The sequence below is a fragment of the Zootoca vivipara genome, chromosome 2, assembly GCF_965207765.1.
Source record: "Zootoca vivipara chromosome 2, rZooViv2.hap1.1, whole genome shotgun sequence".
Lineage (NCBI taxonomy): Eukaryota > Metazoa > Chordata > Lepidosauria > Squamata > Lacertidae > Zootoca > Zootoca vivipara.
Genome location: NC_142584.1, coordinates 85,831,790 through 85,848,228, shown reverse-complemented (window position 1 = coordinate 85,848,228; position 16,439 = coordinate 85,831,790). Strand labels below are relative to the sequence as shown.

At 46.2% G+C, this 16,439-nt stretch overlaps 1 protein-coding gene across 4 annotated transcripts in view; it reads right to left on the bottom strand.

Annotated features, from left to right (window-relative positions):
• The window catches only part of FGD5 (FYVE, RhoGEF and PH domain containing 5), a 150,380-nt gene extending 136,694 nt beyond the window's left edge, over positions 1 to 13,686 (bottom strand). For 3 of the 4 annotated variants that reach the window (XM_088663290.1, XM_035106522.3, XM_088663293.1), the window contains exon 1: positions 11,688 to 12,271. In XM_088663290.1, coding sequence (XP_088519416.1) covers positions 11,688 to 11,700 — 13 coding nt within the window. In that variant the 5' untranslated portion in view covers positions 11,701 to 12,271. Of the gene's footprint in view, positions 1 to 11,687; positions 12,272 to 13,554 lie in introns of those variants that run through there. The other variant, XM_035106525.3, reaches the window with a different exon arrangement.
• Between the last annotated feature and the right edge of the window lie 2,753 nt (positions 13,687 to 16,439).

Below are 16,439 nucleotides of genomic sequence, written 5' to 3'. Positions count from 1 at the left end.
CAAGCCTTTGCAAAACAAGCCGTGGCTTATTTGGCTGTCCATGGGAATTGTGGTTAGCTCATGATTTGTTAAACAAACCATGGCTTTGTGTTCCATGAGAACCATGCCTGTAAGATTACCCTGTTGGCAAGGTTATTTTTACAGATATCTTTAAACAATGAACACACTTATTTTTAATTAACTGATGAACCAAAACTCTTACTTCCACTGACTACCATAGCAAACAAATCCAAAGATATTCCAGTGGCAAGTCAGTCAATAAAGAATAATTGTCAATAACATCTGGGCGTGGTCCATTCCCGTTTTAAGTTTCATTAAAGAACTGCTCTCCCACTGAAAGTGATGGGACTTAAAAGTGATTGGCTTTGGCTAAATGAAGTTCCTCCTAATGTCTATGAAGTGGGCAATATTTGTGATCAAGACATGGGGCTGGAAATGGTGTCAACACAAGTTCACCTTCCCCAAATAATTCCTTCCGTTGTTTTGCTTCTTCTAAAGAGCAACACAATAAAGGGTAAGTCTCCTTGGCAAGCAGCTATCTTTTGCTTTAAAGTTACTGATGGTGCTCACAAAAGCTTTATGATGGATAGTCTTGGCGGCTATTGACTCTGTTTTAGTTGCAGAAGAGGAGGGAATAGTAACTTTCTTTGCTACACCCCAGATCAGGATATCACAACAAGGCTTGTTTGCTTTCTGCCAGCTTGAGATATACAAGAGAATTGCTGCTGTTCCTGAACCTTGTTTATTATCCCAAATCACAATTTGGTGTGGGTTTCCCTTGCATTGCCGTAATGCCACATAAACAAAAATCCCATTCATGCTGGCTTTTGATTGTTCAAACACACTTGGGGAGTCACTCCATTAAACCCTCCATCCCATCAACTCAGTTAAATACAACTACACTGTCATTATAACAACATCTTAAGAGATTTGCATGCTGGGGGGGGGAGGAATGAAGAAAGGGTTACATAAAGGGGAAATAATCTCTCCCAACTTGTCCAAAACATTTTGCTTGCTTTCTGAGGCTGCTAGTTCTCCTTGACTATCCCTTAAAAAAACAAAACACTTTCATTAAACAATATAGATTATGGGAAGAGTTTTTAGGAAAAGGTTTTCCCCAAGCTATCTAAAACAAGGCAACCATCTCCTTGCCAAAAAGATGCCTCATTGATGATAACAGCCATGGATCCCCCATGAATTTGTCTAGAACTTTTATGATCTCAGTAGCTGGATTACAATGCATTTATCCATTACTGTTTCTCTTTTCAATTTACGGATGTATAGATGAAGTCGCCAATACGTAGGTGGGCACTGCTGTCTAAGAAAGAGATCCGTGAACTGGAATGCATCCAGAGGGGTGTGTCAAAGATAGTTAGAAACCTAGGAACTAAGTCCTACAAGGAGAAAAGGTGTAAGGAGTTGGAAAGTATGCTGAACCTGGAGAAGAGACAGGGCAGGTGGTAACCCTTCAGGTTTTTAAAGATGGCTATGTAGTAGATGGAGCAATTTCTACACAACAGCCGTGTTTTAATAGCCGAAGGACTCTCAGCCGCCTCTCCTCCATCTTCTCCAGATGGAGTGAATTTGTCCTCAGCTGATTTGGGTCCTACTTTACGAAGCAACAAGGTTCAAGTGACAAGAAAGGAGATTTTGGCCATATGGTTGACAGTGGCCTTGCCTTCACTAGAAGATTTTAGACAGAGGCAGGATGCCCAGCAACCAGGGATGATGTCAGAGTAGGTTTCCTGCATCAGCAAGAAGGATGGGTTAGATTACATTTGAGGTCCCTTCCATTTCTACTATTTTAATTACCAAATAGGATTATAGGATTTAAGCTTTTGACTCATCTTTACGAGACGTATGGGAAATGAGCAGCTTGCCACAAGAACTTTATCAAAGGTTTGAGCCAGATGGTACGAAAGAGGGAAGGCCTTTGGGGAGCCATATGCAGCCAGATTCACACAGTGTCTGACTGGCATTATCCAATATTCCACATTCTAATATTTCCAAGAGTGCCATCTTCCCACGGTTGCAAGATCTTTAATTGTTATGACCTGCTATTGACTAAGCTCATTTTAATCACTTCCCCATTTCTTCTGAGTACCAGTGATCAGGGTGTGCATGTGTAAGGTTAGCAATCAAATAATAATAATAATAATAATAATAATAATAATAATAATAATAAAAATCTCTCCCAGGACAAAATATCTCAGTGGCACTTTTGTCGGGGGCAATTTCACTCCCAATACGTTTCTGCCTCCGTTGCAGCTGGCCAGTGCAGAGGTTTCTCCACCGTGACTTTGTGAAGGACAAAATATACAGCACCATGAGAAGCATGTAGGCTTTTAAAATGGTAAACATGCCTGTTTGTTTCAAAGATCTGTCACTGGGCTGCTGGGTTGAGAAGGGGGGGTGGATCAGATCAGAGAAGAAAAAGACACCCTGTACCTATGGAAAACTGTTTTGTATCAGACAGTTTTTCTTGTGTTTCTCCTCCCCTTATTGTTTGAGGTTTCCTTGTCAGCATCTGTTTCTTCCTCTGCTTGTCCACTTTCCTCTGGGTGAGACTCTGTTCCAGCAGAGCTACATCCCTTTTCGGAAAGTCCATTCAACTGCAATTTCAGAGCCTCAAAGAAATTCTCTAATGAAGAGGCAAGCAATTCCCTGCCTCCCCACCCCCTGCAAAAAAAATGCTGGAAGTGGTAATGTTAGGCTTTTAATTCTTTATTCTTCCTCATAGGGGGCTCATCCAGACTTCCTTTTGTGTCAAGTTTCTAGTCTGTGCTTTAAAGCGCCATGTCCAGACCCATTCTTTTTAATGGTCCTGGTGCTTTCCCCACAAAAATGCTCTCTTTTACTGCTGCATTGGTGCAAACAGCAATTCATGGAAACCTGAATTGCTGTTTGTTCTGATTCAGTCTTAAGGAGTGGGTTTTCATGGGGAAAGCACTGGAGAAAAACAAAAATAAAATAAAAAAGACACTCAGACCCAGTGCTTTAAAGTACTGTATGGGCCTTTGCCTAGGAAGTGTGGGGCAAAAGGTAAGTGTACATAAGCCCATGGTGGTAAAAAACCTCTGTTGCACAAATTCACATCATGGATCTGTACAATTATGTAAAGTAGTCATATCTCAGAATGCAAACCCTGTTTGTGTCATTCTGAACGTGGAAACACAGCAGAGGGGAAGTACACAGGACTTTAGGAGAACAGAGCAGCTCAATCATCACAAATGCAATCACTTTCAGGATATCCACAAGTCAATTGTCTTTGCATAGTGCTCGATTCATCTTGAAAATGTGCCCTAGGAACCAACTCCGGTATGACTATTGTGGCTACGCATTGTAGGGGAAGATCCAGTGTCATTGGGCAAGTTGTCTTTCAGGTAACCCTGGAACACAGTTGGAAAACCACCACTCTGTAAATCATAAAAAGAGCAACCTCTTACATCTACCGGTATCTGTCACATGGAAGAGGGGAAAAGCTTGTTTTCTCCTGCTCTGGAGGGCAGCACTCGAACCAATGGCTTCAAGTTACAAGAAAAAACATCAGGAAGAATTTTCTGACAGTAAGGGTTGTTCAACAGTGGGAGGTTGTGGGCTCTCCTTCCTTGGAGGTTTTTAAGCAGAAGTTGGATGGCCATCTGTCAGAGATGCTGTGACGGACAGCAGAGCCGGACTAGAGTCTGGTGATGCAGTCCCCCTGAAACTCCACCAAAGTGCTGGATCCTCTTCAGATACCATGCACACGAAAGCTCATACCTATGACAAACTTAGTTGGTCTCTAAGGTGCTACTGGAAGGATTTTTTGTGGTTTTTTTTGTTTCAACTGATTTTCTGTAACTGAAGTTTAAGAAGAACTGTGCTTATAGTGTTGCCTTTAAGCCTGAAACATCTTAGAGTTAGTTAAAGTAAACAAGTTAACTTCTACCTGAAGGAACACATTTCCTGACCCACTTTGTTTCATAAACCTTGTTGTTGTTGTTTAATAAAACTTTTCCTATTTGCTTGATTATTTTCTGCCTGAGACTCTAATCATCAAGTTTCCCCTCACACAAGTCCCCCACTAGATAATCTGTGGTAAATTGTAGAAATTCGTGTAACTGGTGTACCTCAAGGTGGGTGCACTATAATTAATTGGGGGCAGTTAGCAGGAGTAGATCCGCCGCATTATTAATGGGTGGTATTAATTGGGAGGATTCACTACAGATGCTTTAGCTGAGATTCCTGCATTCCTATGATCCTAAAGCTATGATCCTATAGCTGCAATCAAGTGCATTATTAGGAATAATTGAGTCACATTGACTTAAGTATGTACCTCTCCTATGATCCCAAACCAAAGGTCATTAAAGTCATTAAAAATCACGAGCCTTTAGTAGAGCTGGCATCAAGGGTAGTTACTTGCCAATGCACTAGGAATCTGCCAAACAACTCACACCTACAGGACGACTACTGCTAACCTCTGGCTTTGCTCCTCCTCCTGCCTGCCCTTTCTGAGCATATAAACAGTGCTCAGAGTGAGGAGACAGAAGAGCATCCTCTATTTGCTTTCTGCATTTCCTCTGGGTGCTTGTGCAGACTAGGCCTGGAAGCAGAGGGGAAGGAAATGTGCAGGGGTGATGGGGAGGCTGGACTGATTAACTCACACAGGAGAAAGAACATCTGTGAAACTTCGTTTGACATTTATCTCAGCAGCTGGAACAATCGGATGAAAGTGGAAAACATCTAGGTGACTGTAAGGGGAAGATTTGGAATATTATGAGCTTGGAGGACGATTTGAACTTTAGAAATAAGACGGCAGTGGACAGTTGCGAGGAATTCCCAATTTCTTGAAGCATGGGAACCCAAAAATAAATTATTTAGATGATTTGGCATAACATTCGGTTTGATTGATATATATATGTGTATAATTTGAAATATTGAAATGTGATATAATTGGTTTTAATTGGAAAATTAATAAAAATATTTTTTTTTAAAAAAAAGGAAATGTGCAGGGGTGACAGTGAGGAGGTGGGCTCTCTCAGATGGAGGAAGCACCCACCGAGGACACATTGCCCAATGCCACACCCAAACCACCTGGAACCAGCAATGGTCTGCAGCAGGACTTCCCAGGCTGTGGTCTGTGGACTGCCAGTAGTACGTGAGCTTCATTCAGGTGATCTAGATTCAATGGCATGTCTGTGGAGTTATGGTTGAAGACAGAAGATGGCACATCCATTGCATCAAATATTCATATTGATTTTAATTACATTCTCATTGCTTCTTTTATTTCTTGTATTGTATTTTACTGCATTGCAATCTGAATTCTGCAGAATTCAAATTGTAATACAATAAAATACAATATACAAGAAATAAAAGAAGCAATAAAAATACAATTAAAAAGCATACAGCATCTAGCACAGGGCATTACAACAGGCATAAAAGCCATTACGTGGTCCAAGACATTCAGCAATTTCCTAACACTATCAGTAAAGCTAAAACCAAAGGCTTGGCGATCCACTATTACTGACTATAATAATAAAAGATGAATATTTTTTTATCCTCATTTATTTTAGCTCATTTCAGAAGTGCTGCACTGAGATGAAGTCTACAAATGCTAATTTCTGCTCCTCAGGCTATCTTAACCACCCAATAAACCACAGTTTAATAGGGCTGTGCTGGTAAGCCATATTATCATTTTTTTCCCTCAGAATTTAGATAAATCTGGAGCATATGCTTTGTGACCTGATTCCCATATGTTATAGAGATTGTTAAATTGATGGGTTGGAGTGATTTACAAGGAAATAATTCCAGCAAGAGGAGCCTCCGCTGATGTTATAAACCATCTGAGCTGTCATCAACGGTATCGCGGAATGAAACTGTAAATAATTTCAAGACGTCGTGGATTTCACACCCCTGGGGTTTTGCTCTTTTTCATGAGTTGTGTCTATATATGAGGTCCAAACTAGATATCATGATTATGAGGGATGTGTGTGGAAGCAGTAACCCCACATCTCCACAGCAACTTCAGCCGCCATTGCTTCTTCAGAATTTCACCGCCACTGCTCAGCATGCTTTCTGAAGAACAGGGGCAGGGCAGACTTTGGTCTTTCAAATTTCAGCGGCACCAAAATTCAGCAGTGAGGCCAAAATTCAGCCCCCCTCATCTTTTGCCCTCTGTTCTGCTCAATTCACTACATCATAGTTGCGACCACACTGCCCTAAATCCGCCTCTGTCAAGGGCTGGGGAACCTTTCTCGGCCTGAGAGCTGCATTTCCTTCTGGGTAACTTTCTGAGGGCCAGAGGCCAAAGGAGGTGGAGCAATGAATGATAATTCCCCCTTTGTACAGTGAGTGGGCTTACTTTTTACACACATTCACACACCCATCTGTATCCTCCACTCATGGAAGCAAGAGGCATTGTTAGAGTTCAAAAACATATTCTGGACAAAAATACTTGGCGTGTGAAGTAAGGGATGTGGCCTGTGGAGAGGGAGAGTAGCTAGATGGAGAGGCTTGGAGAAGTGGCCAACTTTGGGCTTTCATATCTTGGCAGCACCCTGTGCAATGCTAAAATTTAGTGCCCCCTGCCTCTCGCGCACTGTTCTACAGCATTGTTTTGGTGACCCCTGCAGGGAAGCATCCAGGGAAGCCAGATTGATTCGTATGCTGTCAGGGGATTCTTGTTGGGCTGTGTATGTGATAAAGGAGAACCAAACCGGGGTGAAGGAGCCAGTGTGGTGTAGTGGTTAAGAGCAGTGGACTCGTAATCTGGTGAACCGGGTTCGTGTCTCCGCTCCTCCACATGCAGCTGCTGGGTGACCTTGGGCTAGTCACACTTCTCTGAAGTCTCTCAGCCCCACCCACCTCACAGAGTGTTTGTTGTGGGGGAGGAAGGGAAAGGAGATTGTTAGCCGCTTTGAGACTCCTTCGGGTAGTGATAAAGCGGGCTATCAAATCCAAACTCCTCCTCCTCCTCCTCCTCCTCCTCCTCCTCCTCCTCCTCCTCCTCCTCCTCCTCCTCCTCCTCCTCCTCCTCCTCTTCTTCTTCTTCTTCTTCTTCTTCTTCTTCTTCTTCTTCTTCTTCTTCTTCTTCTTCTTCTTCTTCTTCTTCTTCTTCTTCTTCTTCTTCTTCTTCTTCTTCTTGTCCCTGTGTCAGTTTCAGTTTATTGGTTAGTTTTTCTAATAAGGCTGTTTCCCATACTATTTGATACCATTGGTCCATGCTTACTCCTGACAGGTCTTCTCCAGTGTCTGGCTATGATGTTTCTGGTTGCTGAGAGTAGGTGGGTTCTTAACAGTGTACAGTGGTACCTCAGGTTACAGGCGTTTCAGGTTACAGACTCTGCTAACTCAGAAATAGTACCTCGGGTTAAGAACTTTGTTTCAGGATGAGAAGAGAAATCGGGCAGCGGCAGCGGCAGCGGGAGGCCCCATTAACTAAAGTGGTACCTCGGGTTAAGAACAGTTTCAGGTTAAGAACGGACCTCCAGAACGAATTAAGTTCTTAACCCGAGGCACCACTGTATTCTAATGACAGTTCTCAAGTCCAAGATATACTGCAGGAGCTCCTGCACAATTGTGAATCCTAGTTTAGTTTAGCAAATGGATAACGTTGGGACATAAGAATGGATGGGTAGGTGGGTGGATACAAATTTGTTCCCCCTCTCTCTTTCCTTTCCCCTCCTTTCTTACATGCAATCAATGGTTCTTCTGCCTATTTCATTTCTTCACTTTTTAAAAAATAGAGAGTGCCCTGCTCATGTCAAAGATCCTTTGGTCAATCTCGAGTTTATTTAATCTTCTGCTTTGTTCCTAAATGCTCATTTGAAAGACTTGGCCAAGCAGAGAGAGAGAGAGAGAGAGAGAGAGCTTTACTGTAAAATTTTATGGGGAATTTGGGCAGGAATGTCAGAGCAGGAAGTCACTTTGCAGAGATAAAATGAACTACAATGTAATGATTCAAATTACTCCCCTTCCACCTCACCAGATGAAACCAATAACCCAGAGCTACTGGGATGCCCAATCAATAGGTCAGAATTTTTACCATATAAGTTTTGTTATCACCCATTAATGTAATTCAGTAAAGTAATATCTGGCAGACAGACAATGGCATGAGAGGATAGGGCCTGGACCTGGACCAGGGTGTAGGAAGTGACAGAGGTTGACTCAAATCTGAGTGCCCAAACTTCAATTACCTCTATCCAGCTAGGCGCATCTACTTAGAAGCCTTCCTTCCCTCCCTCCCTCCCTCTCTCTCTCTTTTTATCACACACAAACACACAAGCCCATGTGGTTCCCTGCTGGGACCCTGCCCAGATAATCCTAGTAAGTTGCTTAACAATCACACTGGTCAGCTGTTCATGAGATGGACAGATATCTGAGAATATGTGTCTACTATGGGCGTGATCTAGCTAAAACATTGTTGTTCTACCGAAAAACAAACGAGATCTTGCAAGCCAGAAGTATGCCCGCCCCTGCTGTAAAACTCTATTCTTAAAATCATCAAGCTTTAGAATTCAACACCTGTCACATATCTGAAGGTCATCTACTCCAGCCTTTGTTTGCATTCAGTCATTCCCCAAAGGTTGTCATTCAAAACATTGCAGAGAGGGCAAGGCGAATTTCGATCCATTTCCTTCAGAGCACAATGAAGCATTTTATTTTTATTTTTTTTAAGTGTTGACTATTTGGAGACTGAATCAAAGTCAAGCAAAAGTGGCAGGACAGTTTGGAGAATGGGAGGGAGGATGCAAGTTTAAAGAGAAAGTATCTGAGCCCATGATATAAGCTTCAAGGAAAGAGAAGGAACTGTGCCCAAAAGCTCTTCCCATTTCAAGCCATAAAGGACAATGGCTTTGCATATGCTGTACGTAGGAACATAGGAAGCTGCCTTATACTGAGTCAGATGATTGGTCCATCTAGCCCAGTATTTCCCACACTGACTGACAGCAGCTCTCCAGGCTCTGTCTTACCTGGAGATGCTGTGGACTGAGCCCAGGACTTCTGCACACAAACCTTCTGTCACTGAGCTCTGCCCTTCCCTTTTATATCTTGCATAAACCAAAGCAAGCACCCACAAAAGTGCGGCAATTGAGAGCATCTCCCACTCCCCCAATACAAAAGCAGGAACAACTAAAGACAGGGATGAGCTAGCAAGGCCAGCAGTCAGAGATGATGGGAGTTGTAGTCCACCAGAGTCCACATGTTTCCCATCCCTGCTTTGAGAGCAGCCAGAACATGTTTTTTTAAAAATAATAATAATAGCAATAGCTATCACAAGGAGCAATTCCGTCAGTTACTAAGTTGATCTTAATATTTCAGATATTACTTTTTTCTCTTTGTCTGTACAGTATGCTGCAGTTTCCCCCCCCCCTGAACATAGGCCTATTATACAGTCTCCTTTCCTGGATCTCACCTTGCGGAACATACACGCACAAACACCACCAATTATGGCAAAGGTTAAGAGGTTCTTGGAGGACACTGTCTTCAAGGAAAGCCTCTCTAGCCAATTATTTCTACTCTGGAGGATAAAGGTCTTTTGCTCAAAATCCTAGAGCTATCATTTTTGTTCCGCTTTCACACCGATGATTGAAATAGCTGCAATGACTTCATAACTCAGTCTTATGAGCAGCACTGCTGGGGGGAATCCCTGCGGTATGAATCCTATGGAAGCGCTGCCTTTCCCCGCCGCCGCGCCCCCCCCCCACTGGCAGTTCATTGGACATTTCCTCAGGGATGTGTAATCATCAATCTATCAGATGCCACACAGAAAAGCACTGGGGGGGGGCAAGGAAGACCTGCAATCATAACTTAAGGAAGGACCTTATGGGAAGTACCATGTTGCTCAGTGGTAGAACATCTGCTTCACATACAGACTCCATGGTTTATGCATTCTCTTTGGTTCGTGCAGGTCTTTCACAGTCCCAGGTTCAATTCCCGGCATCCCCAGGCAGGGCTGGGAAAAGCTCCCTGCCTGTGACCCTGGAGAGCCGCTGCCAGTCAGAGTAGGCAATACAGAGCTAGGTCTGACTCGGTACAAAGCAGCTTCCTACATATCATAGAAGCAGCAAATGGTGCAGGTATTGCAGTAATTATACTGTTGCCCTCTGAGCTGGAAAGGGCCCAAGTCAGGATGGGTAAAGCGATGAAAACCAGAGAAATAATAAGAGGCAATTGATCTTTGAATCCTGGCTATTGCAATATGGCACTTTGGCCCTCCAAATGTTGTGGGGAGTCCACCCCCCATCAACACCAAGTCAGCGAATTCCTTTATTTATTATAGAATCAATTGTAGAGTTGGAAGGGACCACAAGAGTCATCCAGTCCAACCCCCTGCAATGCAGCAATCTTTGGCCCAACACGGGACTTGAACCCACAACCCTGAGACTACCAAGGGAGACCATCAACACCTGGAAGGCCACATAAGAAGAGCCCCTGCTGGATCAGACCAAAGGCCCAGGAATCCCAACATCCTGTTTCTCGCAGCGACCAGCTTGCAAAGAGGACTTGAGTGCAAGAGCTTGCTACGGTATCAGCTTGCTCCTCGTTCCCGCGCATTGGGGAAATCCGTTCACACGGACAGTTTTAACCTTTTGCCTGCCTGCCTTCCTCCCGCGCCGATTAAGCCTCTTTCGCTCTGCGGAGCCCGCCCTTGGCTGCCCAAGGCCGGCGAGAGCAAAGGAAGCGCCACCCCACTCCCCAATTAACCTCCGCCGCGAATGCGCTCCCAGGGCGCACTGCAACACACACATACACAAACTGCAGCGAGACAGCCTCAGCATAACAAACAGCGCACTGTGTGTCACCCGGGTCCTCCAAAGCCGCTGGCTCCTCGCCGGACCGGCAGGGCTGTGCCAGCCGCGGAGAGATCCGTTCAACCGGGAGAGGAAGAGAAAATAGGGGGGAAAGTTGGCACAGCCGGTCCTTCGGGTCAGAGGCGGAGCTCGGGGAGCCCATCTCATCCCTCTGGCGGGTCAGCTTGGGAAGATGGTCAGGCACACACACCCTCTACACACACACGAATCCTGGGAACTTTAGTTGCTCCCTTCACAGAGCTATAATTCCCAGCACCCTTAGCAAACATCAATTCCAAAAAAATATTTGGGTTGGGGAGCTGGACGTGCTCTAAACGCCTGGTGCGTGTCTGTCCATCCCGGGCTGGGAAGGGGAAAGTCCCCAGAGGACGACAAACTCTCGGCTGCATAAAATTAGCAGGTCGTTAAGAAGAGGACACTTCGGGCGCGGAGGACTCGAGGGGACCTGGCGAGGCTCCGCTTCCCGCTCTTGTGTGCGCGCCCGGGCGGAGAGGGGAAGCGGGTCCTTCCTCGCCAGGGCAAGAGAGTCAGCTCCGCTCTCGCCGACCCTCCCCTCTCTTGATTCTGCGAAAGCAACGACGGACGGACTGGGATCGATTACCAAACCGTGTAGCGGGATGGATCGATCGATCGCATATAACCCTGGCGGGGGTGGGGGTGGGAGAGGAAGAGTAAACGCCTCCCGCAGGAATGAGAAAGAGGCAAACTCTGCTTGAGGAATCCCTGTCCCTCAGCACGTCTGTTTTAGAAGGGAGTCCCCCGATCCCCGGCTTTTCCCACCAGAGATTCGCCCGGGCTCCTCGACTCGCGCCCGCCCAGGAAGTCGCCCTTGGGAGCCGGGGGGTCGCCCTTGGGAGCCCCTTCTCCTCTCCGGGTCGCGCTCCAAGTCCTTACCTGCGTGGCTCATCTTCTGGAGTCTCCGCCAAAGCGCTCGGCTCGCTGCGTCCCTCTTGGCCGCCTCCCCGGCTTCAAATCATGTTCTCCGCCTGGCAGGCGCTCAGGGAGGGTTGCTCCCTAAGCCGGAGCCCCCGGGCTGCTAAAGTTCAGGTCGGGGCATGGAGGGACTGGGAAAAGGGGGCGGGGGAGGAGATCTCTCCAGCCAAGTTGCAAGCGACGGGAGGGGATGTGGGGGAGAGGAAGAGACGCGAGTCGCAACAGCAGAAATCTCTCTCCCTCTGTCTCCAAAAGTGTCCGGACGGAGCCTCTTGGACTGGGGTTGGGTGTGGGGGGTATCAGTGCCTCGGGGAGCCGTCGTGGCCCTGCCCCATCGCCGCTCTCAGCTCGCTGCAAGTGGAAGGTCCTTGGTCGCTGCGCGCCGTGCGATGCCCAGGGCTGCTGCCGCTGCTGCTGCTCTTGCTGGTCTCCCCCTGCTGTCGCTGCTGCTCCGGCCGGCAGGCATTTCCCTTCCTTCCCTGCAGAGGAAGCCCTTTTGCTCACGCAGGGATTGAAAGGCAGCAAAGAAACAGAGGCGGCGGCGGGCGGGGGGAGAAGAGTGCGGGTGCCAAAACAAGCGGAGATTTAAAGAGACCGCGGAGATTTTTTGATTTTTTTTTTTAACCACGCGGAGAGGGAGAGAATAGGAGGAAACGACACTGCCGCCGCCGTCCCACTGCTAAACAGACGCTGGGCAGGTTCAAAGCAAGCGGAGAGGAATTGTGCGCGTTCCCAGTCCGGGCGACTGTCTCGGGTTGCTCCGCGGAACTCCCCGCGACAGGATTGTCGATTACTATTGCTAAGGAAGCAATATTTGGGAGGAGGGAAACTAGGGGTGATTATTGGTTACTGGCAGCAACTCCGTCTTCAGATTAGACAAGACATTCGTGATCATCTGACAAAGAACCCTGTGTAGGAATATGTAGGTGCATAGGCACACTAATATATTTTCATCTTTTTATTCACCTCGCCCCCCCAAAAAAAAACCTGAGGAGCGATCTCTGATGTCACCCTCTGCGCTGACACACATTTTCACATACACTCGTACTGACCAGTTTTAGCACATAGTACTTGGCGGAAGAACATTTTTGCAGGATTTCCAATAATCCCCCAAAGTCGCGGCCGTGAAATCCCCAAGCCCACTCAGGAACATTGCGGCTCGCCTTTGCAATCCTAGAAGCGCGCTGTGCTGCGATCCTCAAACGCCCTGTTCTAGATGCGCCCCGTTCCGCCACCGTGGCTTGTAGGCTCCTCAACCGCTGTCCCGAAGCCAACTAAGCTGCTCTCATCGGGTCTCTGTGTGACTCCTAGGAGCCGCATTCCATCCAGTTCTTCGATTTCCTCACCCAAAGACGCGCAATCTCGTGTGAACGCGTTTGCTCCTTTTCTTTTTACAGACGCGCTCCTTTAAAACAAGCCGCCTGCAATGATCCCGATCCTGTCCTCGTCAACACCGAAAGTCACCAGGCTCAAGCCTAACACGCCTACTCTGAAGTAAACCCTACTGATTTCACTTACTCCCGGGCAGCTGCCCATAAGGTCAGTTCCTTATTTCAGTGAACTATTGCCTCCTGGGGCAATATGTACAGGATTAAAGCCTTAAGCGCCTCTAGGATCGCAGCCTACAACCGAAGTGTAAAAAGCCGAAGGGACGTGGCAGTCGTCTGAATTGTCCCCCAACCGCATCCCTTAATAGGAGGCGCAGACCCAGGGACATAAGCCGGAGGTGCTTTTGCGCTGGTGGAAGTGGGAAGGGCAAGGGCAGCCGCCCTCTACTCCAGAGGAGAGCATCTCCGTTGGGAAGAGGAGGGAAGACAGCGGGATTTACCTGGAAGCCGATCTCTCCTGCCACAGCTCCCGGGGCGGGGTGAGGAGAGGAGGACTGGAAACAAGTGAGCAAAGTGAAGCGGCTCTCTTAGAGAGGAGCTGTTCCCTGCGCCCCATCAGCCCCGGGAAGGGCGAGCGAAGCGTTTTAAAGCGCGCTTTGGGGCCGTCGCCACCCCCACCCGTTTCGCGCACTCCTGTTGTTTCCGAGGATGACATAATTTCCTCCTCCCCCCATCACCATCCAGCCTCATTGACAGATCCCGACTGTCAATCTGGCTCCTGCCCATTTCACAGAAATTTTGGAGAAATTTTGCCGGAGGCTAAGGGCGCTTCCAGACTCCCGGTTTATTGACTATCCATCCTGATTTGTTTCGAAGGAGAGGGCTGTTGGCTTGCTGAGCACTCATAGAATCAGAACCATAGCTGCCAAGTTCTCCCTTTTTAAAAGAGAAATTCCCTTATGCTGAATAGGCTTCCTCGAGAGAAAAGGGAAAACTTGGCAGCTATGATCAGAACTGTCAAGTTGGAAGGGACCCAACGGGTCTAGCCTTCTACAGTACAGTCATACCTCGGTTTAAGTACGCCTCGGTTTGAGTATTTTCAGTTTAAGTACTCCGCGGACCCCTCTGGAACGGATTAATCCACTTTCCATTACTTTCAATGGGAAAGTTCGCTTCAGGTTAAGTACGCTTCAGGTTAAGTACGACTTCCGGAACCAAGTACACTCATACCTCGGGTTAAGTACGCTTCAGGTTGAGTACTCCGTGGACCCGTCTGGAACGGATTAATCCACTTTCCATTACTTTCAATGGGAAAGTTCGCTTCAGGTTAAGTACGCTTCAGGTTAAGTACAGACTTCCGGAACCAATTGTGTTTGTAAACCGAGGTACCACTGTACAGGAATCACAGTACAGGGCTGCCTTCAGATGTCTTCTAAAGGTTATATAGTTATTCATCTCCTTGACATCTGATGGGAGGGCGTTCCACAGGACAGGCGCCACTACCGAGAAGGCTCTCTGCCTGGTTCCCTGTAACTTCACTTCTCACAGGGAAGGAACTGCCAGAAGGCCCTCGCCGCTGGATCTCAGTGTCCGGGCTGAATGATGGAGGTGGAGACGCTCCTTCAGGTATTCATGGCCAAAGCTGTTTAGGGCTTTAAAGGTCAGCTCCATCACTTGGTGTGGGAATGTACTGGGAGCATACACATCCTCTCAGTGAGAGGCCAATAGTGGGCAGGGCACCATTATTGATCAGCCGTTCACTCATGGGGGCAAACCACTAATGTCCAGCCTCAGTTCCCCATCTTAAAATGGGCTTAATCATGCCAATAGTGAAGGTAAACAGAACAGGAATCCTAAGGCACCAATGCCAATACACTTTGAGGGCATGACTGCTATTGGGAGTCACCAATTTGACTGTGGGAAACGGCTTAAGACCACTTGCTACCCATTAGATTTCAGAAGTATGGAAGCCTCTTGGAGTGTTTTCTAGTTATAATGATTTGGGATTCCCCATTCATTTCCTTCTGTTCTTTTCCTCAATTTGCATGCATGCTTAACAAAACCTCAAAGTGGGGGGAGGGGCTTTCATTTGTCTAAGAATTGCTCATGCGAATAAGGACCTTTCCATGCAACTGGTTCTAGCACAATAAGTGCTCATTTCTTGGGTACAGTCTATGTGATTTCCTAAAGGATATGCTTCTGTTAGCACATCCTTTTTTAAAAAAAATAAAATGTGATCACTAGATGGAATGTGGTTGTGGGAGGCTAACAGGAACCTACTGAATACCATTTCCAAGGCAATTAGTGATAAAGTACTTCTCCCCCACCCCTGTCCCTGCACCATTGTTGAAATGAAACTCTTTATTAAAAAATATTTCTATATATTCTTTTTTTGCAGGCTGTTTTCCATTTTCCTAGCCCTACGTGACAGATTTCCTGTTTGTTGCCTATTCAGATTTTGGTCAGTGTCATTTGCATTGCCGTTTCTCAGCGGTGTCAGTTGCTTCCTTCAGTTAGACTCTATATAAGCATTTTTCATCCATTTGTATTTTGCTCACAGCAACCCTGTATTATGGTTTCTATAGTCTTAAGGCTGCATAAACTTGTGGTGAGTGCATGAGTCCGCTGTGAGTATGAAGACATTTTAATACAAAAATATTGAAATGCTATGAAAATGCTGATATAGCGAGAACACACCATGCACATTCATGTCACCAGACACATTAAAAATGGCAGGTGTCAGAAAAAACTGCCAGAATGTGTGGATCAGGATCCGAAAGTGATGAAACTTTGACTTGCATTTCTTTCTCTTTTTTTAATGCCAGTTGCACACAATGTTTATTGGGTTTGTGAATTGTATTTGTAGTTTTAAAATTTGCTTTTCACCTTGGGTGCCTTTGGCTACCAGTGGTTTCCTTTTAAAGGTGTGGGGATTGAAAAGGAGAACTTCCCACACTTGAGTAAGAACAGCAGGAAGGAAGAGAAGAAGGTTATTATAAGGACCATTGAGTCATTTGGGAGCATCTGATGCTGGGCAGAAAATCAACTAGGGAACTCCGTAAGAGTAGGATACAAGTAGAAAGAGATGCTCACTTTAGACCTAATTCTAACAGAATGGGCATGGCATGGCTGCCACTTCCCAAAGGCTTTGGCTCATACCTCTCAGAGGAAGAACTATGCACATTCAGAAAGCAGAGGTCCTAATACTGATTGTGGAGGGACTCCCAACTTTTAAACTTGCTCATAAATGATGTAGGTGTGGGCACTGAGGTATCCTAGTTTGCAGATGATACCAAATTGTTCAATGTGTTCAATAATAAATAAATAAATAAATAAATAAATAATTTATACCCCACCCATCTGGCTGGGTTTCCCCAACCACTCT